This window comes from Odocoileus virginianus, chromosome 5 (assembly GCF_023699985.2).
Source record: "Odocoileus virginianus isolate 20LAN1187 ecotype Illinois chromosome 5, Ovbor_1.2, whole genome shotgun sequence".
NCBI lineage: Eukaryota > Metazoa > Chordata > Mammalia > Artiodactyla > Cervidae > Odocoileus > Odocoileus virginianus.
The window spans coordinates 19,208,018-19,233,983 of NC_069678.1; the positions used below are offsets into that span (position 1 = coordinate 19,208,018).

Below are 25,966 nucleotides of genomic sequence, written 5' to 3' on the forward strand. Positions count from 1 at the left end.
AAGTGCCGCGGGGGTAAGCTCTTTCCAAATTCCACCCCCCAACCCCCCAGTGGAGCCCCACATTAGGAGGGAGAGGAGCTGCCTGGAAGCAGCTCAGCATGAGGATGGTTCTGTGAAACAGACTCATCGCCTTCTGGGGGAGGCATATAATCCCGTCAGACATAGCCGTGCTAAACAAAAACGCGTTTGGGGTGATTTTTAATTTCTTCTTTATTTAAAAAAAAAAAGCAATTTTTTCTTTTTATTTTTTTTTTCAAAAACTTCTCCAATACATAAAACAATTTTCCCGCCCCTTAGCACTTCTTTCTTGCCTCCTTCACTCCTGCTCCTGGTGCCATCTGCCTGCAAGACCCTGACGACAAAACCTTCTCAGATGGAGATCAGGAAGCTGGAGGGGTCGAGGGTTTGAAGGAAGGTGGTTACTGGTCGAAAGGAGAAGTTGATTTGCACAAAAATATAAACCATGGAGGGTGAGACCAGCACATACATGAATGGATTGATCTACAATCCACATAGAAAAAATAGACCCAAATTGTCATTTTACATTTGCAATATTATACAAAATAATATATATTTTTTAAACAACACGTGCACACACACGCACACACACTCACACACACACACACAAGGTGCCAGCAGCCCCTCTGAACTTCTGCTTGTGGGGACAGGGGTGTCAGTAGGCGAAGATGACGTGGTAGGTGACCTGGTGGCCGTTGTCCCAGGCATAGAGCAGGCGGTCCTTGGGGTTGTAGTCTATCTGGGTGGTGTAGGAGTACTCGTTCTCAAACAGCAGCCTGGGGACGATCTGGGTGTTGGTGTGGGTGTCGAAGGCGTAGGAGATGTTGGCATTGCGCTGGTTGTAGCTGTCCACAGCGTACAGCACCCCGCAGATGACAAAGCAGTTGCCGTAGAAATTCCTCCGGAGCCCCGTGCGCCACGTGGTCTCCTTCTGCGTGCTCAGGTCCATGGCGTTGAGCTTGCTCAGGACGATGACCTCCTGGCTGAAGCCCTCGTCGTCCAGGGCCGGGTAGATGAGCCACAGCCCATTCTCGTCCACAGCAAAGTCCACGTCCGAGTGGCCCTGCCACCGCCAGGGCGTGGCCTCCTCATAGGCCACGTCGTGGAGCATGGCCCAGGCAGCCACGTAGCGCTGCTTCAGGTCGTATTTGATGATGTTGCGGGTGAAGGCCCGGTTGTAGTAGAAGGCGCCATTGTACACCACATGGCCTGTGCCAATCCAGCTGTAGGGGAGCTTGTAGGAGTTGCTCCAGCGACCTGCGGGCGGTGAGAAGGCAGGAGGCTTCAGGGCGAGGGTGCAGTGACACCCGCCAGGCGGGGAGGGAGGGGGGCAGCCCAAAGGGAGGGGTGCGCCACGGGCTTGGGGTCTGGAGCCCCGGGTTTGTGTCTTGGCTCTGCCACTTCCTACTTCTGTGAGGCACCCTCATCTGTCATTTATAAATGACAATTCCCACTCCCCTCACTGAGCTATGTCAAGGATCCAGATGCTAACATACATGAACATGGTTTGTAAACAGTCAAGGACCACGGGAAAGGGAAGATGTATCACTGCTGTCTTCTGGACCAGACTTCAGGTGTCCCATGTCTCAGGGGCTGGAAGATGAAAGGGGGCGTGGGAGAGGGACAACCTATTGCTATTGTTCCTTTTGTTCCTTTGTATCCTATTGTTCCTTTTACCATCAGAAGAAGCTTCTGCCCTTCTTCTCCACTGTCTCCACCATGGGTGATCTGGTCATGATTAAAACAGAGGACAGTGGAGAAGGAAGACCCTCCTTTGAGTTGGACCTGTAGCACGTACCTTGTTTGAAGTTCTCCAGGTTCCGGAACTCTACCAGGGTGTTGCCATAGTAATAATTGGTTACGTAAATCCGCTCATCTTTGGCCAGGGGGTCCTTCATCCAGGCCCCCTCATTCCGCCCATATGTGTTTTGTGTAGTCGGCCCTGTGATGGTGGAGAGGGTGTCCTTGCACCTTCCTGATGGAGGAGAGGTGGATGGAGGGGTTAGGATGATTGAAGAATGCCCCACCCCTAAGACCCTTGCTGGCTGCCCCTCCTGGAGTCTGACCTCCTCCACAGGCTTCTACAGGCCTGTGTGACCAGCCTGACAGCAGATGTTTGCTCCCCCTGCTCTTCCGCTCATCTATCCAAGCGGTGCTCTGTCACTCAATTGTGTCCGACTCTTTGGGACCCCATGGGCTCTAGCCCACCAGGCTCCTCTGTCCATGGGACTCTTCAGGCAAGGATACTGGAGGGGGTGCCAGCTCTGACACCAGATTTTCCCGACCCAGGGATCGAACCTGCATCTCTTCTGTCTCCTGCATTGGCAGGAAGGTTCTTTACCACTAGCGCCACCTGGGAAGCCCCCTCTTCATCCTGTAGTCTACTCTTATGGAGCCGTCTACTGCCACCATCCTGTCCACATTCATGCCACCACGCTTTGCTCCTGCTGACCTCTTCTCAGTCCTACGAACTCATCCCTCAGGGATCTCAGCTCCCATGTGCTTTTCTGACACCACTTTCTCCTCTGAAAAACCATTCTATCCCCCTATTGCATTCCATCCTGCTCCCACAGTATCGTGAATGTACCTCTCTTACCAGACATGTCATCCTCTGTTTTGACAATGCCTGTGCATCTCTCTCCTGATTCAATGCCCATCCCCACCTCAAGCATAAACCCCAGGGGGTAGGGGCTGTGGCTATCCCCCTTGTGTCCTTGGGCCTCAGACACAGTGACAGGCCATAGGCACTGAGCAGATGCTCTGAAACTCGGATGAATACACGGCAGCATGAGAAAGGCAACCAGAGGGGAGGACTCTGCATGACCAGGAACATAGAGCTTCACCAGCTACTGGGCTGCCCCGAGGAGGTTGGCCCAGGCCAGCAGCAGAGACCAGCCCTGACCGTGCAGGGGATGTCATGTCCCTGAGGCCCACCTGCTGGGTCCTAGAGAGCGTCCTCAAGCCTATGCCCCTGTGAGCAGGGTTCCAGGACCCCATTCTGGGAACTGGAGAGGCCTGGGACCAAGTTCCCACATAAGGAGCTTGTTCTGGGCTGTAGGAGCCTCCTTTAAAGGTCAGGTCTGCTTTAATAGGACAGGCACTCTGCCACGCCCTCCTGGGTGACCCCATGAGACGTCCTCAAAGACCGCTAGGATCACGTGTGTATATGTGTGCGCACGCGGAGGGGGGGGACGCGCGCGTGTGTGTATGTGTGTGTGTGCGTGCGCGTGCACGCAGTTGCTCAGTTGTGTTACACTCTTTACGATCCCACAGACTGTAGCCCGCCAGTCTCCTCTGTCCGTGGGATTTTCCAGGCAAGAATACTGCAGTGGGTTGCTGTTTCCTACTCCAGGGGACCTTCGTGCCCAAGGGATCAGAACCCCATCTCTTGCATCTCCTGCATTGGCAGGTGGATTCTCTACCACTGTGCCACCTGGGAAGCCCCATAGCCATGCTGGGTTGTAAATCAAATCGAAAGCCTGCCTGCATGCTTACTGTGCAGTATTATTATATTGAACATGGCCCCGAATGATACTAAAATAACATGTGACCGCTTACTGAGAGCATGTCTTTTGCTCTTTGCTCTTTTTGTCTCTGCACTAATGGGTTATGAAGGAGATGGGAAGAGAGGGCAGTGGGAGAAGCAGATTAATCCAGCTTTTACAACTTCCTCCTCCTCTCTGGCGGCTTAGATGGTAAGAATCCGCCTACAATGTAGAAGACCGGGGTTTGATCTCTGGGTCAGGAAGATCCCCTGGAGAAGGGAATGGCTACCCACTCCAGTATTCTTATCAGGAGAATTCCATGGACAGAGAAACCTGGCGAGCTACAGTCCATGGGGTCGCAAAGAGTCGGACATGAATGAGCAGCTAACACTTTGACTTCACACTCTTCCTCCTCCTGGCAGCTGGGACCAGCAGAATACCCCCTCCCTCACCTGCCATCAACACTGGCTCACGGACAGGCAACAGCGATGAGAGGAATCTGCCCCTGACACTCACATAGGTCCAACGAGCAAGAGCCCATGGTTCAGATTCAGAGCTCTCTAAACTCCAGGCCACCCCTGTTTCCAAACTATTTCAATCTGTTCCATCCCTCCTGCTCCCCCATTAGTGGTCTGAGCTGGCAGGACGGGGCAGGCGCTGTGCCCTTGGACCCAAGCCTGGGGCAGCCAGGAGTCTGAAAGCAGGATAAACATTGTTTCCCAGGCAGGCCCCACAGTTGGGTGCAATTGGCAGGGTCCAGGCATCTCTGTGTGGGGTTTATTAGGTCCTGATCTGACAGAGAGGGGAAGGTTTCGGTCTCTGTAAGACAAACAACACAGCCTACCAGCCAAAGCCTCATTCCCCCACAACTGAGCTCATCTGCTCGAGACAATAAAACAGAAGAATCTCACTGAGCCTGGGCAGCAGGAAAATATCTCATTCCCTGGCGCTGAGTGGGACCCTGGCTGCCAGCGGAGCAGCTGTGCTTCCTTAGAACTAAGGTGAGCCCTAGCGTGCCATGCCCGGAGACGGGCATTTTTACTTGCCCCCTTCCCCTGGAAAAGCCCAGTGAGGACCCAACCCCCTGCATCAGAGGCAGACTCCAGCCAAGACTCAGAGCCTCACAAGCGGCGGTGAGAGGCCAGGGGTTTCTGTCAGGGCCGCTATGGCTATGCCACCTTCCTGCCCAGACGTGGAAACTGCAGATGAGCTCTCGGAAGCTGGGACTCGTCTAAGCTTCAATGCACTGCATTGCCCCAGGCAGCTTCCAAACCCCTACAGGGTCGTCTCAGCACTAAGGCTCTGCAGTGATAGGGCCTTAATGTGAAGCTAGAGAACGTGCCCCCCACTTTGCAGCCAGAGGCCTGGCATTGCTCTTGGTCCTGCTACTGACCCCCAAGGTCTGTTACACCTGAAAAGTCACAGAGCTTTCATTTCTTCTACAGAAAAACAAGCAAAATATATGCCCTCCCTACATCATGAGCATGCTTGGAGAATGCTATGGCAGGTTGAGTATTGTCCTCCAAAGGTATCCAACTCCTAATCCTGGAACCTGTGAACGGGACTATATATACAAAAGAGAGTTTGATGACGTGATTACATCAGGGATGCTGTGATGGAGGGTGGCCAGGGGAGGGGGGAGACTAGCCTGTATTATTCAGGGGCATCCTAATCACAGTCATAAGTAACCTCATTAATAGGGAGGCAGAGGGAGATTTGACTGCAGAAGAGGAGGCAACCTGATGATGGAAGCACAGGAAGGATGAGGAGGTGGCCCCAAGCCAAGGGACGCTGGCAGCCACCTGAGGCTAGAAAAAGCAAGGACTCGACCATCCCTTGGAGCCTCAGGAAGCAACCGGTCTCCTGACAGCTTGATTTTAGCCCTGTAAGACTCATTTCAGCCTTCTAGTCTCCAGAACTTTTGAGAATAAGTTTCTTTGTTTAAGCCATTGAGTTTGTGGTAACTTGTTACAGGAGGCACAGGAAACTAAAACAGATGGAGTCTGCTTCTGGAGTCAAGCATCTCTATTTCTGTAGGAAGAAGGGAGTCTCAGCTTATTGCTTCCAAAGTCCCGACACCCAGGACCTCAGGATGTATCACCATATGCTCTCAGAGCAAATGCCAGCAACACACAGTGGGGTCCCAGCACAGGCAGAAAAAGAGTGATAAGTATGCGTGGTCTGAGAGCATGTGAAGACAGGTTCAAGGGAGGTCAGGAAACCATGAGCCCAGGCCCATCACTATGGTCTGAGAGTCTGGGGCCGTTCAGATGCTCCCACCCTTGGCAGCAAACTGTTGGCCTTGGAGAGAAGAAGCCATGTGCTTATTCCTTTTCGAGGGTAATGAGAGAAAGAAGGGAGAAAATTCAAAGGCACTATGGAGAAAAGAGAATGCGTCTGCCTGCAGCTCAGAAGTTTTCCCCCAAAGTATGGTGACAGAGAACATTTCCTAAGCTGTCTCTATGTACTAACTCATCTCATCATCAATGGTCTTGGGAGGCAGCTGGCCCTGCTTCAAAGGTTCCCAGGGTCTGTAGGGCCTTTTCCTCTCAGCACATCAAGCTGCTCAACCTTGCCATCCAACAAAAAGAAGTCAGCAAACAAGAGGCCCCCCCTGCCTCTAGGGCTCCCAGTTACGGCTGTCACGTGGCCGGCCTCCCGACAGGGTGGAGCAGCCCCGACGCACTCCTCCACCCCTCCCCAGGTGGCCGCCTTAAGTGCTTGCACAGTGGCCACTGCGGATGCCCTCTGGTACTTTCATCCCAGTCAAGCCTGTCCTGTGCCCCAGCCACCACCCCCCTCACACACTCGGTAATCCTACCCCCCTTCCCGGCTCCCACTCACCGCCCAGGTCAGCCTGGCTTTGGCTGGTTCTCTTTTCTGCCCACCATGCAACGTTCTCTCTCAGAGCCCCAGTTCCAGCCCCGCATCTTCCTCTTTTTCTTCCTGCGATCCCCAGGCACTCTTGGCTCTCACTCGGCCCAGACTTCGTTACCGAGCACTAGGTAGCCACCCCCTATGAGACACTTCCCTCCTGAGTGTGCTCCTGATTCCTCAAACTTAATGGATTCAAAAAGGAATTCATTTGCTTCAGTTCACAGCGGTTCCTCCTGTACTTCCTGTCTGGGAGAAAGGCATGGCGCACCATTCGCCAAGCCGGGAATCCTGGTTCTCCCTGCTGTTCACCTCTCCTCCACACAGGGCCCCATCGGTCACCGCCTCCCCTCTCTTCACTTCTCAGCTCTCCCGCTCCACCTCTGTTGCTTAGCTTAGACCTCACTGTCCCTTGCCTGGATCACTCCAGTTACGCTGATGGTTTCTGTGGCTCAGCTCTAACCCCTTCTAACCCATCCACACCCTGCCTCCAGAAGTCCTGAGCTGCTTCTCTGCTTAAACCCTTAACTCACCATCACCAACTGCTGCAGGAAGCCCTAGGTCCTATCCCAGCACATCAGCCCCTCCTTCAATGCCATCACTTCTTGCCATCTCCCCTCAATCAGAGTTCTCAAACTCAAATGCCTCTAGGGGCCAGGTGTGATGGAAATGGGTGAAGCAGGCTGAGAATGAGACGATGAGTAACAACAGAGACCGGGGTGGATTGGAAGAGCAGCTGACCTAAAGGCATTCACGTTTAAGGCTGACAAGACGTCTTGGGGTGCATTCGGCCCTCGGGTTGCCAGCTTTGAGATCTCTTGCCCATACCTAACTACTCATACTCCCCATGGGCGCCATGCCTGGAGGTAGCTTCATGGACATGTGAACCGGGCAATACCTTTTTAAAGCTCTGCTATTTCCATCTTGTAATTCTTAATCATTTTAGTTTGGATTTTTATTTTATAGTTAGAATCTAATAGGACTATGGGGCAAGGCAGGTGTGTTGTCCCTGTGACTGAGTGGGCGGGGCATCCCGGCCCTAGAGGCCACACTTCCCATTCTAAACAGACCTCTGAATGCAGAAAGAAGGCAGCAGTATTCTGAGAACCATGAATTACCAAGTAATCCCATTATATTCTTTCTTACTTGTGTTATTTCCTTGCAGTAGACAATAACTCACGCTGAAAATGTTATAGAAGAGAGAAAGATAGGGCAACTCAGAGTTCCTTTTCTGTTAGTCTTCCTTATTCAGGGAGCCAAATGTAGGGAGTGGGGGTAGAGTGTGAGCATGTTAAGAAGAGAAACAGCTGAGTTTGTTTTGCGCAGCATTTCCACTGGTCTGCTAAGAACAAAATACGCAGGAACATAGAAGCCATGAAAAACAAACTGCATCATCTTGGTGGACTCCACACAGGAGATAAATGATCTTATCTTTGCACTGAAAACTGGAGTGCACAATATAAACATGAATGATAAAATTCACGCCAGTTATTTAAGTTTTTTAAAAAAACATTTCTTAACAATGGCATGAAGTGGCAAAGAAGAAAACCAAGCGAAAGAGAGAGACAGAGAGATCAGAGAAGAAAGGAAACAGCTTTACATTCACTATTTTCAATGGCAATTTCCATCTGGCTTTTTGAACTGGGACTCCATGTTTTCATTTTGCACTGGGCTCAACAAAATGTATAGTCAGCCCTAACTAAAATGGTTCACTGCTGGGGCTCTTGTTGATTCTGGTCCTTCTGAGTGCAATGCCACCTTCCTTCCTGGCTGGTTTTGCCTGATCCTTCAAGACAGCTAGGTCAACTTCTCTTTCCAGAAGAGAGTCCCTCTGACCACAAAGCACTCTATGCATCTGCTCACCACCCTGAGTTGAAATTGGGTTTGCCTGGTGGCTCCATGGTAAAGAATTTACCTGTCAATTCAGGAGCCACAGGAGTTGTGGGTTCAGTCCCTGGGTCGGGAAGATCGCCTGGAGGAGGAAATGGCAACTCACTCCAGTACTCTTGCCTGGGGAACCCCATGGACAGAAGAGCCTGGAGGTCTACAGTCCATAAGGTCGCAGAGTCAGACATGAATGAACGGCTGAACGCCACCCACCACCTGAATTGAAACTGTGTTTCTGGGTCTCATATATGAGCTTGTGCACAACTCCAGGTCAGGGGCCCTGCCTCACCTGCTTTTGTAGGCCCAGCACCTACAGCGCCTGCACATCGTCAGCACCCAGTACTGTCCTTCAGCGCGGTACTGACAAATGTGAACGTTGCTCCTCTGCTTAGAACCTCCTCTAACACCTTTAGATGTAAGTCCTGATGTCTCACTCCCTTCATCATCAGGCCCTCTCCCTTAGGTCTCCCAGTCTGTGCCAGCGCCGTGGGTGCCCTCCAACGCCCCTGCAGAGGCTCACGCTGTCAGCTCTGCCCTGGTGTCCACACTTGGAGATGGAGCTCCACAGTCAGAATCAGATACAGCCTCACCTGGACCACATATCTTGCTGCTTGCCAGACCTGTCCACTCTAGTACCTGCAGCCCCTGCTGGTGACACCTCCATGGGAGTGACCAGAGTGCAGCCCCTTTCCCAGCCAGTGCAGCGGAGGGCCGAGTGAATTAGGAGTGGCCTGTACCCCTGCAGGCAGGCGCAGACTCCTCCCTATCCACTTACAGGGAGCCGCTCCACTGTATACTTGTGATCCATTTACAGGGAGCACTCCACTTTATATTGTGATCCATTTACAGGGAGCCGCTCCACTTTATACTTGTGATCCATTTACAGGGAGCCGCTCCACTGTATACTTGTGATCCATTTACAGGGAGCCGCTCCACTGTATACTTGTGATCCATTTACAGGGAGCCGCTCCACTTTATACTTGTGATCCATTTACAGGGAGCCGCTCCACTTTATACTTGTGATCCATTTACAGGGAGCCGCTCCACTGTATACTTGTGATCCATTTACAGGGAGCCGCTCCACTTTATATTGTGATCCATTTACAGGGAACCGCTCCACTTTATATTTGTGATCCATTTACAGGGAGCCACTCCACTGTATACTTGTGATCCATTTACAGGGAGCCGCTCCACTGTATACTTGTGATCCATTCACAGGGAGCTGCTCCACTTTATATTTGTGATCCATTTACAGGGAGCCACTCCACTTTATATTTGTGATCCATTTACAGGGAGCCGCTCCACTTTATATTGTGATCCATTTACAGGGAGCCGCTCCACTTTATATTGTGATCCATTTACAGGGAGCCGCTCCACTTTATATTTGTGATCCATTTACAGGGAGCCGCTCCACTTTATATTTGTGATCCATTTACAGGGAGCCGCTCCACTTTATATTTGTGATCCATTTACAGGGAGCCGCTCCACTTTATATTTGTGATCAATTTACAGGGAGCCACTCCACTGTATACTTGTGATCCATTTACAGGGAGCCGCTCCACTCTATACTTGTGATCCATTCACAGGGAGCCGCTCCACTTTACACTTGTGCTTCTAGGGCCAGCGGCCTCTGCGTCCTGACAGAGGCTCCTTGTGGTTTCAGGGGCCTGATCAGCACAGTGAGAGCGTGGCGCGTCTGTGGAGCTGGGCCAGCAAAGGTGCCTGCCACGTGACTCCGGGCCGCCGACGGGACAGTCCTCGGTACCGAGTCTGGGCGCTGTGGAGGCTCTGGCCGGCACTACCCTGCCCATGTCGGCACCACCTCCCTCCGGCCATCTCAGGCCCACAGCCAGCGTGGCTGGCCAGGCCTCGGGGGTCGTCACGGTCATTTACTTTGTGGAAGGGTGGTCTTCATCGGATCCCGTTTCTAGGTTCAGCCATGAGGCAGGCTCTCTGGTATTGCTGTCATCCTGATTGTCCTCTTTGCGCCTCCCTACTCTGCCCCAAACCAGCCTCTCCTACAACATGCGAGGCAGTCCGCAAGGTCTGGGACTCTGCAAAGCCTTGGCCACGGGGCACCAGCCTGACCAGCGCTCCCCACGCCACCAAGGATGGTGACCAGTCCCCTCCCTTCCCTCCTGGAGCCCAGCTCCCAGCACTGACTGTGTTTTTCCTCTCTTGTCCTAGAGCAACTATGCTTTGGCCAAAAGTTAATTCTGTTTGTTTTTGGAATATTTCTGAGAGTTTTACAATTCCCCTGGGGAAACTGGTGGACATTTTAGGGCATTACGAAACCAGGTTTGGAAACCACAGGATAGGATGTTCCTTCTAAAAGCAGCCCCATTTAAAACCATTCAAACAGCTGAAACTCAAAATTTCCAGGTTCATTAAACAGCAAACAACCTTTCACAGGTAGCAAGTCAGTGGCATGTGTTGGTTTCAGACAAATGATTTTTATTTAACTGAAGGCTACATATAGTCTTACTTGGCCAGGCACAGGCAGGCAGGAAGTGTGTTGAGAAGGTTCCAGAGAAGAAATCCCATCCACACTAACAGCAGCCTGAGAGAAGCATGTGGCAGCAATGCGTGATTGAAAATGATTCCTGAGAAAACTTGCCAAGACTCCACACTGCCTTCTCTCTGTGCCACCCCCTCTTTTCACCCCTTGGCATTTGAAGAAACACTTATATCTGTGTCCATGTCCCTTTGTTTTTTTCTGCAGTAGATACAAGAGGCAAGAATCTCAGATCTTCTGAAAAAAATCCTACAGGCCAGTCTTTAAGCAGAAGCTTACATGCTCTGTGTAAGACAGATGGATAAAGAAGATGTGGTCCATATACACAATGGAATAATATTCAGCTGTTAAAAAGAATGAAATAATGCCATTTGCAGCAACGTGGAAGGACCTAGAGTTTATCATATTAAGTGAAATAAGTCTGAGAAAGGCACATATCGAAATCTAAAAAAAATTATGCAAATGAACTTATTTACAAAACAAATAGAGTTACAGAGAATGAATTTATAATCATCACGGGAAAGGTTGAGGGGAAGGGACAGTTAGGGAGTTTGGGACATTTATACACTGCTGTATTTAAAGCAGATAACTAACAAGGACCTACTGCACAGTACAGGGAACTCTGCTCAACATTCTGTAATAACCTAACGGGAAAAGAATTTGAATAAGAATTGGCATCAACACATGTATAACTGAATCACTGTACCGCATATCTGAAGCTAACACAGCACTGTTAATCAACCATGTTCCAACATAAAATAAAATTTAAAAAAGAACCCCAGCTCTTTTGAAAAATCCCACAGGCCAGTCTTTAAGCAGAAGCTGACATCCCCTGTTGTATAGTCGCTCAGTTGTGTCCGACTCTTTTGCAACCCAAGGACTGTAGTCTGCCAGGCTCCTCTGTCCATGGCAGTCCCCAGGCAAGAATACTGGAGTGGGTTGCCATTTCCTTCCCCAGGGGATCTTCCCAACCCAGGAACTGTCTCCTGTGTCTCCTGCATTGGCAAGCGGGTTCTTTACCACTGAGCCACCAGGGAAGCCCCTCTGTGACAATGTTATTCTGGTCGAACAGAACACTGAACAACAAGAGAAAGTGTATCCCATCCCCTGCTCCTACTGCCAGGTGAACAACTGCCAGGACACGGGGTTTTTCTTGTCTGGGCATCTCAGTCGGGCTAATGAAGGAGGAGGAGTCCCGAGACCTAAGAACTACAGAAAGATGCCGTCGGAAAAGCGCGCTGGTGGCGACACCCAGGGGAGGCAGGTGGGTTGTGGAGACGGTGGAGAACTCAATGGCTGAAAGTGAAAGTGTTAGTCGCTCAGTCGTGTCTGACTCTGCAACCCCATGGACTGTGGCCCACCAGGCTCCTCTGTCCGTGGAACTCTCCAGGCAAGGATACTGGAGTGGGTAGCCTTTCCCTTCTCCAGGGCTTCCCAACCCAGGGATCGAACTCAGGTCTCTTGCATTACGGGCAGATTCTTTACTGGAGAGGAAGCCCCCCTCCTACTGGCTAGGAAGTCACCAAGGGAAGAGTTTCCCAGCGGGGCAAACACCATCCCTGAGGACATACAAGGTGTGTGGACCTACCTGTAGCCTGCACTCCACCCATCTGTGAAGCGAAGGTGGCGGGCAGCTGGCTAAGTTTCTGGGGGAACTGTCCCTGTCACCTGAGTGGTAGAGGTATGAGGCCCTGGGGAGTGCGCTCCCGTGGCAGTGGGGAGATGGGGTGCTGGGCTCAGGGTCTGTGGGCCCGTGAGCAAGGTCAAGGCTGCCCAGAGCCAGTGTGGAAGTGGACCCTTTGCTTGGACCCTGGGGCATTCTGCAGAAATTGAGCAAGATCCACAGCTTCAGAACTGATTCTCCGTGCGGTGAGAAATGGATCTTTACTCTGGGGTCAGTTTGCTCCCACCCTGACAGTGAAAGAGACAAAAAGAAAAACATTCTTTCCTCCCACTCCAACCTCTGTGGCTCAAGAACTGTCTTCTTGCTTAGCTTTCTCCTGGTCAAGGTTCATGAGATTTTGCCCTGGGGTCCATATGACTGGCTATTTCCTTGTTATTACTCTGGGATTTTTTTTCACCCAATAAGAATTCCTTGCTATATCATGGCCTAATACACTTACTACAGGATATAAGTGCAGAAACTTTCTTTACCAGCTACAAGAATTCTGGAGAGGGTAGCCTGTCCCTTCTCCAGTGGATCATCCCAACCCAGGAATCAAACCGGGGTCTCCTACATTTCAGGCAGATTCCTTACCCACTGAGCTATCAGGAATTCCCAATTGAGGAGAGAATCTTTTGTAAATTTCTAATTTCTGAGACCCGTAGAAGGGCAGAGATTTGGCCAAGGTCACATAGCTCTCCGCAGCGGAGACTAGGCCATAACCAGGTGTCTGGAAGCTGGCACCTTATTCTGAGGAGGAACTGGGAAAGAGGCTGCCAACGGGGCTGAAAATGGGAAGAGGGGGAAGAAAGGTATAAGGCAAATTGCATCTCTGTCACCTCAAGTATATTTCTAATGAAATTATGATTCAATAGTGTTATTTTTCGATCAGTGTTGATGGTGACTTAATGAATGTTTAAGTCTTTGAAAAACCCATCTGTGACCAAGTCCCACTTCCTTTCCTAGCTGCACCCCCCCTCCCAGCCCCCAGAAACGCACACACACACACACTTTCCTGTTTCACTGTTCTCAGAGTCATCTTTCGGCCATGGAGCTCCCAGGCACAGAGCAGGGCTATAGCCTCTGTTTCTGGAACACACCCCGTTCATTTAGACCTACCCAGTCAGAAGACTTTCCTTTCCCACTTAGCAAACTCCTGTCCATCCTTCAAAACTCAGCTCAAAGCATACCTTCTTAGAAAAGCTTTCCCAACCTTCTCAGCTGCCAGGCCACTCTGCGGCTCCCTCTTCCCGTCTCTCCACTCCTCTGTTACATCACTTATCACATGGTGCCATGATGTTCCCCTGCGTTCTAAGGCCAAGGGCTAATGAGATTTGTTCCCTGGGGCTCACTATTTCCCTGTTCCCTCCTCTAATATTCTGGAATCCCCCCGCCTACACACACATAAGAATCTCCTGCTAGTTCATGGCCTGGTAAACATATTGCAGAAAACGTAGTCGTCACTAAGTAACCAAATATCCAACACCCATCACAAAGCCTAGTACACCAGCACTGGACCAGTGTTTATAAAACTTATTAATGAAGCTGAGATCTTAGCTCCACTAATTTTATTCTAGAAAGGAGTTTTCCACTCTTGTCACTGGCGCATTTTGAATACAGACCCTAGATGTTAAAACTGATCATTGCCCAAGGCGTAACTCCACTTGGCTTTCTTTATGAAGCGGTTGGAGCCTCTGACTTCCCCCTCTCCTTTCAAGCTATTTTCAGGCTGGCTTTCACTTGAGCAGGAGACCCAAGCCAGGCAGAAGGAACTCACCTATGACATTGCGTATGTCATCTTCTTCCTCGGGGCTCAGGGTGGGGCCAGAGGGCACTGTGCCCTGCCTGGCAGCAGAATCTTCCCCTGGTGAGTCTGTCCTGACTGGAGGGGGAGGCACTGGGGCTGTGTGCGTCGCCTCCACAAATGCATCCTCAGGAGCCACTGACGGAGGAGCTGAGGCTGGCGGTTGCTGGGTGGCTGTGTGGGCCACAGTGGTAGCTGGTACCTGAGTGAGAGGTGTAGGGACTGCCTCCCCCGTGGGATCTGGAGACACTGAGGTCGTCTGGAGCGGTGTTGAGAACTGTTCGACCGAGGCAGAGACTGTAGGGTCAGGGGCGCTGGGGGCTGAGGTGGAGGCAGGCGGCCGTGCGGAAGGCAGGGCTGTGGTCGGAGTGCCAGCGCTGGTGGTGCCAGCATCAGTTGTCACAGCGGCTCTGTGACTGGTGGCTGCTGGCCTCCGGGTGGCGCTGGTCAGCAGCTGGTTGTGTCTCAGAAGCTGATCTTCAATCAGCAAATCCATTCCGTGTTCACCACTGAAAAATTCGTCTTCTGGGAAGCAAACACAGGTGCATTTGTGACTCGGGAGTCAGGAACATGTGGTATGTGGCAGATTAGTGAGGGTTTCTTTCATCAGCATGTACCCTGATTTATTTTTATTTTTTAAAAATTAATTAATTAATTGTAATTGAGGATAATTACAATATTGTGATGGTTTTTGCCATGCATCAACATGAACCGGCCATAGGATACCCTGATTCAAAGTGGAGCCCAGGTGGGATTTAGGAGAAGAAGGTGAAAGGAGCACAGATGGAAGCATTTCCTGGAGGGTCTCTGAATAGTCTGCTTCCACCCACCACCCAGGGACCACAGCCAAGGCCTACAAAACCTGGGAGGAAGTTAGTCACTTGCTCAGTAGGTATCCATGGAGCACGTATAACCACAATGAGCCCTCACGGAGCTTCTGTTTAGTGGTGGAGACACCAAACATTAGATCTTAGACGCCAAGCATCAGATTGTCTACCTGAAGGTGTCTGCGAGGAAAGGTCTGGTAGGGTGAAGGGAAGGGAGGGGGTGGGAAACTTGCAGCCATGGACAAAGTGGTCAAGATGAGACTCGGTGGGATGGAGAGATGAGCAGAGGCTTGAGGGAGTGAGGGAGTTACCCAAGCAGGTGAAGGGGAGAAACAGCAGCGGTGCAAAGGCCCTGGGGCCAGAACACCTGTGCTGAGGCTGAGGAGCAGTGAAGGGGCAGAGGCCAGAGGGAACGCAGCAGCCAGGTCATGTAGGGCTCGGCTGCTGGGCTTGGACTTCAGTTTTCATCCTGCGTGAAATGGGGGAGTCTGCAGGGTTTTGAGCAGAAAAGGAATACTAAGATGGAGTGTTTGCTTAGGACACAAAGAGGCCTAACCACAAAAGACATAATTAGTCAACTGGATTTTATCTGCTCATCAAAAAGATCATTAAAGAACTAAAGATACAAGCCATGGGCAGGAATAAAATATTAATATCTGCAATACATGTGACTGACAAAGGATTTGTCCCAGAATATAAAAGCCTCACAAGTCCATTATTTATTCTGGCCATGTCGAGAGGCTGTGGGATCTCAGTTCCCCGACAAGGGATTGAACCTGGGCCACAGGAGTGAAAGCCCTGAATCCTAACCACTAGACCACCAGGAAACTCCCACAAATCAATAAATTAAAACGTTACACAGTTAAAAATGGGCAAACTGATTATGCCAGCGACTAGGGGAGCAGAATCTATCAGGAGGCAGCTGAGGGGGACCGGATGGGAGGAACTGGCATAGCGGCGACAGGGGAAGAAGCTGGGCCTCCTGGGATGCTGGGCTGGGACAGAGAGAAGGAAAGCGGGCCGGTGGCAGGAAATAGCCCAGGGGTAGGGCGTGTAAGGGAAACAAGACACAGATGAGGTGAAAAGGAGTATCTATTTTCTGTGAAAGAGTGAGAAGGAAAGAGACGAAAGGGTAGGTAGGTGCTGCAGTCCCGGTCAGGAAGCCCAGGGTGCCCCGAGAAAGAACAGGCGGGAGAAGCCGCTGTGTGTCTCTGCGTGAGTCATCCCCTCCACGCCTCCTGCGCTCATCTGAGGATGGGGAGGGCGCTCCGCCTCGCTTTGCCTTGCCGTCCTCTGAAAGCCCAGAGAAGGCCAGTGACTTGCCCCAGGGCGCTCAGCAGGCTGTGAGGAAAGGCAGTAAGAACTCTGGATAATTTGTAACTGCGGGGAATTCTCAGTAACCAGGCTGGCTCTGCGGGGCCACAGTAGTAAACTGCCGGAGGCGGGTGTGGCTCACGGGAAGTGCCCCCTCCGCAGAGTCCAAACGGGGACTCTCTCCCCGCCCTGCCTCCGGGGGGCCGCCCTGCTGACCCCAACTCACGGTGCTCTTCGATGTCATTCTCCTCCTCGGGGTCCTTGGCTTTGTAGTAGGTGATGCCCCGGATTACGGTGGGCCTGGAGGCTGGCCGGCCCCGCAGGTGGACCTGTCTCTGCAGGGGTCGCTGTGGCTTCACCACCTCTGGTGGAGGCAGCGGCCGCGTCTGCAGGAGCTTGATGGATTTGATCTGCTGGGACACGGTTTCTTCCTGCAGAAACCTCTCTTCATACTGCTCCTCAGAGGGAACACAAGGGAAGGTCAGGCCACTGGTCAGAGAGGCAGGGGTCAGGCAGAGGCAATGCTGGTCACAACAGCTAATCCTAAAAGCACTTCCTAAGCCAGGCACTGTTCATCTTCTCGTCAGCCCCAAGAGGGATGAACCATTTTTAATCATTCCCATTTACAAATTGGGAAATTGAGGCACAGAGAGGTTTTGTAAATCACCCAAGGGCCCACAGCAGGTAAGTGGTAGAGGCAGGATTTGAACGCAGGCAGTCTGACCCTAGACTCTAACCTCCATGCTATACTTCCCAGAGAGTGCAGCTATCCTCTCAGCTCTGGCCTAGAGATGCTGGGGGCCTCAGATCTCATACAGTTATTTGCAGTGAAATCTGTGTGGTTGGAACATGAAGTGTGTTAGTCATGCAGTTGTGTCTGACTCTTTGTGACCCCATAAACTGTAGCCCGCCAGGCTCTTCTGTCCATGGGATTCTCCAGGCAAGACTACTAGAGCGGGTCACCATTCCCTTTTCCAGGGGATCTTCCCGACCCAGGGATGGAACCTGGGTCTCCTTCTGTAGGCAGATTGCTTACCATCTGAGCCACCAGGGAATCCTGGCACAAGAAGGCTGAGGGCTAAGATGCACACCTCAGGAAAAAGCGTGACTGCTTTTACTTGTGCTGTTGGAACAAACTGCCCCAAGCCCTCCCTAATGCATCCAGAATAAAGTCCAAAGTCCTTGACCTGGCACTGAGAACTCGAAGTGACTTGACCCAGCTCAGCATTCTTCTCTCCTGCTCCACCCCCAGCCTCCCCACCCTTGGTATTCCAGGCACTTGGGTGACTCCTGAACTGCTTGGCTCTCTGGAACTGCTGGGTCTTTGCTCAGATTGTTTTCTCTGTCTGGAAGGCCATTCCCTTCCCCTCATAGAACCACTTATTGAAATCTACCCACTTTTCAAGGCCTGGCTAAAGTCCCCGGACCCCAGGGAAATACTCCCAAAGCTTTTCATTTAGAATTAATCTTTCTTTCCCAATCCTTACTTTGCAGCAGAGACTTCTAAGTGACTATCCAAACATCCTGCTTTCTTTTCCTAACTTAATGAGAAACTGGTTTTGTGGGAGTGGCCCTGGGACTAAGTTCTGGCTGTTAAAGTACAAGTAGAAGTTGGTGGGAAGAGCTCTTGGAAAAGTTCCTTAAAACATGGAGCTGATTCAGCTGGAAGGCATCTTTTGCACTTTTCCTCATTTCTCTGGCCAGGAGAATGTGGGCAGGATGGCTGGAGCTGAGCAGTCATCTTGTGACCATGAGGGGATTTTGAAGATGGACATCACTGAATGACATCTCACAGTTAACTATACCAGCCCTGGGCCACCTGCCTCCAGATCTCTTTTACATAACAGAACAACAAACCCCTACATTGTTTAATGCCCAATATTTTGGTCTCTTACTCAAAGCTGAACACAACTCCTAATGGATAAAACTCTATACTATTATAACACCTCTCCCATCCTGACTTCCACAGGAATTTCTTTTTTTTTTTTTTTTAATTCTTTTTCCATTTATTTTTATTAGTTGGAGGCTAATTACTTTACAATATTGTAGTGGTTTTTGCCATATATTGACATGAATCAGCCATGGATTTACATGCATTCCCCATCCCGATCCCCCCTCCCAGGAATTTCTTAAGAATGTTGTCTCTGTAAACTATAAGCAATTGGAAGAGCAGAGACAATCTCTTGTCCATCTCTGATTCCCCTGGATATATGTACCTTAATATTTGTTAAACTGAATTTCTGAATCATAACAAATCCCAAAGAACTGTCTACACTGTGACTGCCACTGGGATTTTTCTCAAATCAAATGATGCTTTAAAGTAGGTAGCCTATGACCTGGGCATCATAATGGTACCGAAAAAGGCCTCTGTGATGATGACGGTCACACAGAAGGACCATCCTGTCCTCCACAGAGCTGCTGCCTGGGGACTGACCTCCTGTGGCCACAGTGTGGCAGAGTCCCTGGGTCCTGCAGTGGTCCCTCCAGTCATGGTCCCTCACCCAGGATCACAGCTGCCCGTGGGCTCAGGGCCTGTGAGCTGCAGCGCCACCAGACAGGGCCAGGGGCTCCATCAGTGAAGCGAGCACGGACCGCGGGAGGCGTGGCCCACCGCGGCTCTCAGGAGGACTTTGAACGGCTGAATTAAGAAGAGGCCACTCCCTAGTCACCTAAGCCCTGAAAACTCTGCTCAGCAGGAGGAGGTGGGTGAGCTCCCTTAAACCCCCGGTGAGATCTGCCCAGAGAGCAGAGCCCACCTGGAAACAAAACCTCTGTCCCTTTGATGCTCAGTCCTGAGAGGTAGAGCAGGGCCTTTGAGCTCCCTGGACATCAGCTGTCAGGGATCCAGCTATCCTGACCGACTTTTTCACTCTGCCTAGGAAGAAGCAAACCAGATTCTTGTTCTGACCTTTAAAATCTAGCCTGGAGAAAATCTGAAGTCCTCATTCCCCACCACACCCTGGGTCTGTACTGGTTTTCCCGTGACAGAAGACTTTATCCAGATGGCACTGCAGACAGGGAAGCTCCTAAATATGTGTTCTTCACTCCCCATTCTGACCCACTCCTGGAAAACAGGGGCCACTTTCCACCAGCCTCCCCTTGCCGGGGCCAGAGAGCTGCCCGGAAGCAGCAGGCAGACGTGCGCCCCGGGCGGCCCTCGCTCCGGCTAACTGCCCCTGTCCCACGTCCCACGGTTTGCTGGGGAGGCGAGTGCCACTAGAAGTGCAGGGACACTTGGCTGGTGGTGATGACATTTCATTGAGAATCTATTACGGGCAGGCATGTCCCTTCATATTCTTTTTAACCCTTAGAACAATGAGGCAAGATAGATACTATTCTCCACATTTTACAGATGAGTAAAGACAGGTTCAGAGTCATTTAGCAATCTGGTTGAAGGTTAATCAGTTAAGTGAGAAAGCACTTATTAAGTCATGTATGGGCATGCTAAGTCACTTCAGTCATGTCTGACTCTGCAACCCTATGGACCATAGCCCTCCTGGCTCCTGTGTCCATGGGATTCTCCAGGCAAGAATACTGCAGTGGGTTGCCATGCCCTCCTCCAGGGGATCTTTCCAACCCAGGGATCGAACCTGTGTCTCTTATATCTTCTGTGTTGGCAGACAGGTTCTTTACCACTAGCACCACCTGGGAAGCCCCTTACTAAGTTAAGTCACTCAGTCCAATTCTTTGTGATCCCATGGATTGTAGCCTGCCAGGCTCCTCTGTCCATGGGATTTTCCAGGCAAGAATACTGGAGTGGTTGCCATTTCCTTCTCCTTATTAAGTCATAACGCTATTAGATAACCCAGGGCTGCTTTCCTTCAGAGCCTGTGATCCACCTTGTTATAGCTGCATTGTGCTCAGCTGTCACCACAGGACTAACTCATCTGCCATCCCCAAAGTCCTCAGGGCCGTGGTCTGGCTGTTGTCCAGAAGACATGGGGATTCCTCATTTCCCATAGGAAAGAGCTGCCTGGGAGGCTGACAAGAGGCCCCAGCCCTCAACTCAGACGCCACAGGCCATCTAGTTGCCAGACCTTGGTTTCCCTCTGCATTGCAAAAGCAAGTTGTCATTTCTTCGTGGCAAACCCCAGGAACTGTCTTTAATTCCAGACTTTTAGGGATGAGCGGGAACTGCAGTTCCCTCTCCCAGCCAAGGAGATGGAGCAAGACCATGGACAGCCTCTGCCAGAGAACATATAATTTCCTTGGATCCGCTGGCGACAGGCTGCATGGGGCAGCAGCAGCCCCCAAGGTTTGGTTTCCTCTCTCTGTTAAACTGTTGTATGACTTCAACTCTCGGTGTCCCCATGTTCCCAGTCCCACCCTGACCTCTCCACCCAGCCCCCAGAGCCCCCTGCCAACCCTCCACGCACGGACCTTCTTGGAAAGACGCCTCCAACAAAGGCCATTCACCATTCCAAAAAACCCTGACAGAATCCATAAGAACCTTGAAAATAACAACCAAACCCAGACCCCCCACTTACCCCCCTTTTCAACACGGGGTTCACTAAAGAGACAGGAAAAGGGAGAGGAAGAGTCTGGCCTCCTCTCCTTTCACCTCGCCCCCCTTTCTGGCCCTGGCTACCCCCACCATCACCCTGGATTGGGTGGATTGTGCTAACCTCAGCAGTGTGTGAATGGGGATTTCAGGAGGGAGCAAGGTTTGCTGAGCAAGGAGAAAAAGAGTTTGGTGTGTTTGATTTGGTTTGCTGTTTACCCTCAGGAAATCTGAGCTGGGCTCCTGAACATACCACATAATGTGTCATCAAGACAACGGATGGAATTCTGAAGCTCAGTCGACTGGGAAATTGGAGCCAGAGAGGACTGAAGTTAGGGAGCTGCTGGAGCGGCAGATGATGCCACAAGGGCGGTGACAGGAGCCGCTGGGCCCCAGGGCTGATGAACGGGTGCTTCCAGTTTCCTTTAAGGTGCAAACGCCCTCTGGCTCTTTGCTTTACAAGTTCAGACTTGCTCAGGGGTGACCCACCAAGCAGACTAAACATACGCTCAGTCACTGGCATGTCGAGAACACCCAAAAATGAGAATAAAAATAATTTTTGAAGATACATGATATTTCAAAAAAAACCATCAATGGAGTCATCGTGGGCTAAGCCAGAAAATTACTGGCCTTCCTTGTACTTATTTTCTGGTTTGGAAATGGGTTTATTTCAAGTTACAAATTGGGCGCGGTATAGGCACCAGACTCTCTTCAGGGCCGCTTGTCTCCAAAGTCCTAATCTGCCTGCTCTTCTGCCTTTGGAACACATGCCCAAGGTTCCCCAAACCAACAGCTGCTGCCTGCTTGGCACCACTTGGGGAGTTTCTTTGCTCAAGAGTTCCAAGCCCACAGGCCTAACCTTACTTCCTCTCTTACCCTGATTCTTAACAACCCAGGCAACAAATCCTTTGCAGCAAACTTCCCAGCCCTTTTCAGTGTCACAGCACATAGAGCCACAAGTTCAGGGCTTTGCTGTCAGTGCCCCAGACCCTCTCAACCCACACCCTGCCCACCTGCCCCAGGCTGAGGGGATCCGCAATGGGTCACCTGAAATCCACGCTCTGCTGTCCACCACCAACCCGTGGCCCAGTAAAAGTAAGCAAGACTTTCATCCAGACCTGCCTTGCTAATAGCATCCACACTATGCAAGTCCCGCTGCCAGAATTTACCCGTTTCCTCTTCCATCCTTTTCGGGTTAGCTCCTGTTTCACAGGCAGCAATTTAGGAGATAACACATAAATAATAACATCTATAACTATTAGCACACAAATATAACTTGGTAACCAGAGCCGAAAGAAACAAGTATCAGATGGGGAGGTATTTTTTAAGCAAATAGGCCCTTTGGCATCACCCAAATCACATGAGGTAGTGTTTCGTTTCATTGCACCAACCCAGACATGACTGAGTGGGCAGAGACAGAGATCTGAGACCCCTGTCACCACCACCCAGCTGAGCCACAGAGACTGTGAGCATCCTTGGATCTGTTTCCTCTTCTGCAAAGTGAGGATACTGCTGTCGGCCTCAGGCTGCCTTCCAGAGCTGGGGTGAGGACCACGTGGTATGATGGATGGTGAAAGTACTAGTACCTCACAAAGTCCCTTACAAATAGGGAGGACCACACAGCTGACTGCTTCCACACTGGGACTCTTCTGAGAGTGAAAGAAGGAGTTATTGATAATCAGGCCAGAGCAGCAGGACTAAACTAGAATGGTCCCAGACAAGCCACCTAACTTATAAAGGCAAGGGATGCTCGAAAAGGCAGCATGAAGTATAACAAAAAGAACAGGGCCTGATACTCAGGAGACCCAGATTTGAGTCCTGGCTTCAACACTGGCGGAACCGCTTCAGTGCAATGGGGTCCACTTCTGCCCCATCAGACCTATAGGACGGTTGAGTAGATGAAATGAGACCATGCCCGTGGGAGACTGAAGCCTGAAGGCTCCATGCACCCATGAGGTGGTGGGCGTACACTTTCCGGAGGGCTGTGGTCAGAGCCCCCGGAGGCTGGGGCAATACCTCGGGGTGGGCGTAGGCTGCAGCCGCATCCCTCTGCAGGGCTGAGCGGATGTCCGGAATGCTGTCCAGGATGTTATTGGAGCAGTTCTCTTTGCCTCGCTTGTTCATCTCAGTTCGAATTTCTTCCACGTCCTCTCTGATCTGCTCATTTTCCTTGGTGAGGTTTTTAGCTATTTCCTAGCAAGAGAGAACATTTTTAAAAGGGAGTCGTTTAAAGTGTTCTGAGGACAAGCAGGAGGGAGCTAGCAGCCGTCTCCTGCTCAGAGCCCAGAGACTCAACAGGCAGGTTGAGAAACCAACCAGAAACCACCGGGGCCGTCAGGAGCATCCAGCCCCGTGTTGGGGACCAGTGCCTGGACTCAGGTGGCATTTCCCGGGCAGCCTGGCTCAGTGTGTTCACGACTGGAAATGCTTCCCAACACCACCATGGCCTTCCTAATGATACTGTCGTGTCCCCGAGCTCCTGGGACACCTGCTGTTTTTCCATCCTGGGTACGCAGTATGCTCCTACCAGTGATGAGTAACATTACAGAAAAATTCTATTTGCTTGCATCCCCTGACATGTGAACCAACGGCTCAATTAATGAAAGAAGGATCTTCTAGGCAATTTTAAAAGAGGTGGTCAAAGAAATCTACTTAATCTGATTTTTTAATAAGCACAAACTATTCTTTGGAGCACTTTTTAAAAATCTTTTTTTAATTGAATTCTAATTGATTTACAATATTGTATTAGTTTCAGGTCTACAGCAAAGTGGTTCAGTTATATACACACACATTTTCTTCAGATTATTTTCCACTATAGGTTATTACAAGATATTGACTATAGTTCCCCATGCTTTACAGTAAATCCTTATTGCTTATCTATTTCATGTATAGTAGTTTGTGTCTGTTAATACCATATTCCTAATTTATCCCCTCTGCCTCTCCCCTTGGGTAAACGTTTGCTTAATATGTCTGTGAATCTGTTTCTGTTTTTTATATAGATTCCTTTGTACTGTTTTTAGATTCTGCATATAAGTGATTTCATATTTGTTTTTGTCTGACTTAGTTTGATATTCTCTAGATGCATCCATGTTGGTGCAAATGGCAATGTTTCAGCCTTTTAAAACATTTATCTATTTCTGACTGCACTGGGTTTTAGTCGCTGTGGGTGGGCTTTCTCTAGCTGCAGCGAGAGGGAGCTGCTCTGGCGGTGTGCACGAGCTTCCCATGTCAGTGGCTTCTCTCGTTGCAGAGCACGGGCTCCGGGCCCACGGCTTCAGTAGCTGTTGCACAGGCTTAGCTGCTTTGCAGCATGCGGGATCTTCCCAGACCAGCGATCAAACCCGTGACCTAGCATTGGCAGGCGTATGCTTAACCATTGGACCACCAGGGAAGCCCCTTCACCCTTTTTTTTATGGCTCCCCAGCATTTAAAAAGCATTATTTACATAAGAAATTGATAGGCTGGCTTTAAACTTTCCTATTCACACATAAAATGTTTCCCTAAATGACCCCTATTTGGCGAATTACCCATGTCCCAGATGGACTTCATACCAGAAAGGGCCAAAGCTACATTTCTACCAACCAATACTGGTAAGGACCTCCTGTGTGTCTAGGGGACAGTATGGCAGAAAGAAATCCTCTCATTCCTCTGGTGTTCCTGTCCTGGATGGGAGGTGGAGGGAGGGTGGTTTCTATGGGGGACAGCTGCAGGGAAGATAGGGTCCCCACTGCAAGAAAAAGATGACCAACCAGGTCAGGTTCTGTAAATGCCACACAGGTGTCCAAAGGGAGGGGTGGACGAGAGGCATCAGAGGCAGCATCTGAAGAAGGTTAGGCTGGATGGCATTTGAATCTTGGGCAGCTGTCAACAGACTTAGAGGTACCCTTTCATCTCTACTTATTTTTAGAGAAGTTTACTGCACTGAGATCTAATATTGTCCAGCATTGGCCCCCATTCCATGGTTACCATGAGCATCTGAATTTTTAGATGTGACGTTCTCCTTTGGGCCCTGTTTATGAGGGTGATAGAGGAAGTAACCATGTAAACAGAGGATGTATACACTTTCCATCTTTCTTTGACAGGCAGATACGAGACGTGCAAAAGCTCAGACACTGCCACGCACAGTCTGCAGTCTGGTAAGATGCCGCTGTTGTCCTAGAGGGATGCCACGGTGGCTCAGAGCTAGGGGGCGTATATGCAGACTGTGACGCCCAGACACTGCGGCTCCAGTGATTCTACGTGGGCTGCCCAGAGGAGCCCACGAGGTGCTCGTTAAAACTAACCAGGCTCCAGACCACTGGCCATGCCATGCTCACAGCATCTCAGCGCACGCCAAGTTCTGAGCACTGGAAAGGCTCAATGTGTTCTGTGGGGCTAACGCCAAGTCGGCCTCCCTAAATATCACAGAATTAAGTGTGAGAGCTAAAGCCCTTGAGAGGAGGTTGTTTCAAGAATCTCCAGAGTGAGTGGTTTTACTGGATGTGTATCGTTCCTGATAAGTGTTATCAGGGTCAGTCAAATGCAGTGGTTAAGAGCATGGATTCTGGAGGAAACCTTCCGGTTTACATTTCAATGGTGCTACTGCTAGACCTGTTATCTTGGGCCAATTACCTAACCTCCCTGCGCTTCATTTGTCCATGTGTCAAACGGGGTTAACACTAGCGCTCTCCCTGTGGGCTGTAACGGAGAATGAGTTAACATATGTGGAAGTGCATGGGACGCACTAAGTGGTTGTTATTTTTCATAGAATGTTACTGTCATGGTCTATGCACAGGTTGGAAATGAATTGCCAGACATGAGGCAGAATGAAGGGAGAATAAAGTTTATTAGAGTGGGAGACGCTGTTAGAACAGAGGCTGGCTCTGCCAATTTTTATGGCCTCAAGACAGAAAATTCCTACTGGAAGGGCGGCATCAGGTGACTGGTTAAGATGCTATAGGGTAGGTAATAGGGTGGGAGTTTTACCTACTTTGGGGCCAGAAAACTGGCTGGTTTAAATTCAGAGGCTCAAAAAAAAAAAAAAAAAATTCAGAGGCTCATGGTAACAGTTGCTATGGGACTTGTCAGTTCCAGACATT

General features: G+C 50.5%; 1 protein-coding gene across 3 annotated transcripts in view; it reads right to left on the reverse strand.

Annotated features, from left to right (window-relative positions):
- Window positions 1–218: 218 nt before the first annotated feature.
- The window catches only part of OLFML2B (olfactomedin like 2B), a 45,928-nt gene continuing 20,180 nt past the window's right edge, over window positions 219–25,966 (reverse strand). The window contains exons 4-8 of one of the 3 annotated variants that reach the window (XM_020875029.2): window positions 22,905–23,081; window positions 16,614–16,842; window positions 14,220–14,771; window positions 1,817–1,993; window positions 219–1,275 (exon numbers count right to left, since the gene is read on the reverse strand). In XM_020875029.2, coding sequence (XP_020730688.2) covers window positions 674–1,275; window positions 1,817–1,993; window positions 14,220–14,771; window positions 16,614–16,842; window positions 22,905–23,081 — 1,737 coding nt within the window. In that variant the 3' untranslated portion in view covers window positions 219–673. Of the gene's footprint in view, window positions 1,276–1,816; window positions 1,994–14,219; window positions 14,772–16,613; window positions 16,846–22,904; window positions 23,082–25,966 lie in introns of all 3 variants that reach the window. The other 2 variants (XM_020875028.2, XM_020875030.2) reach the window with 2 other exon arrangements.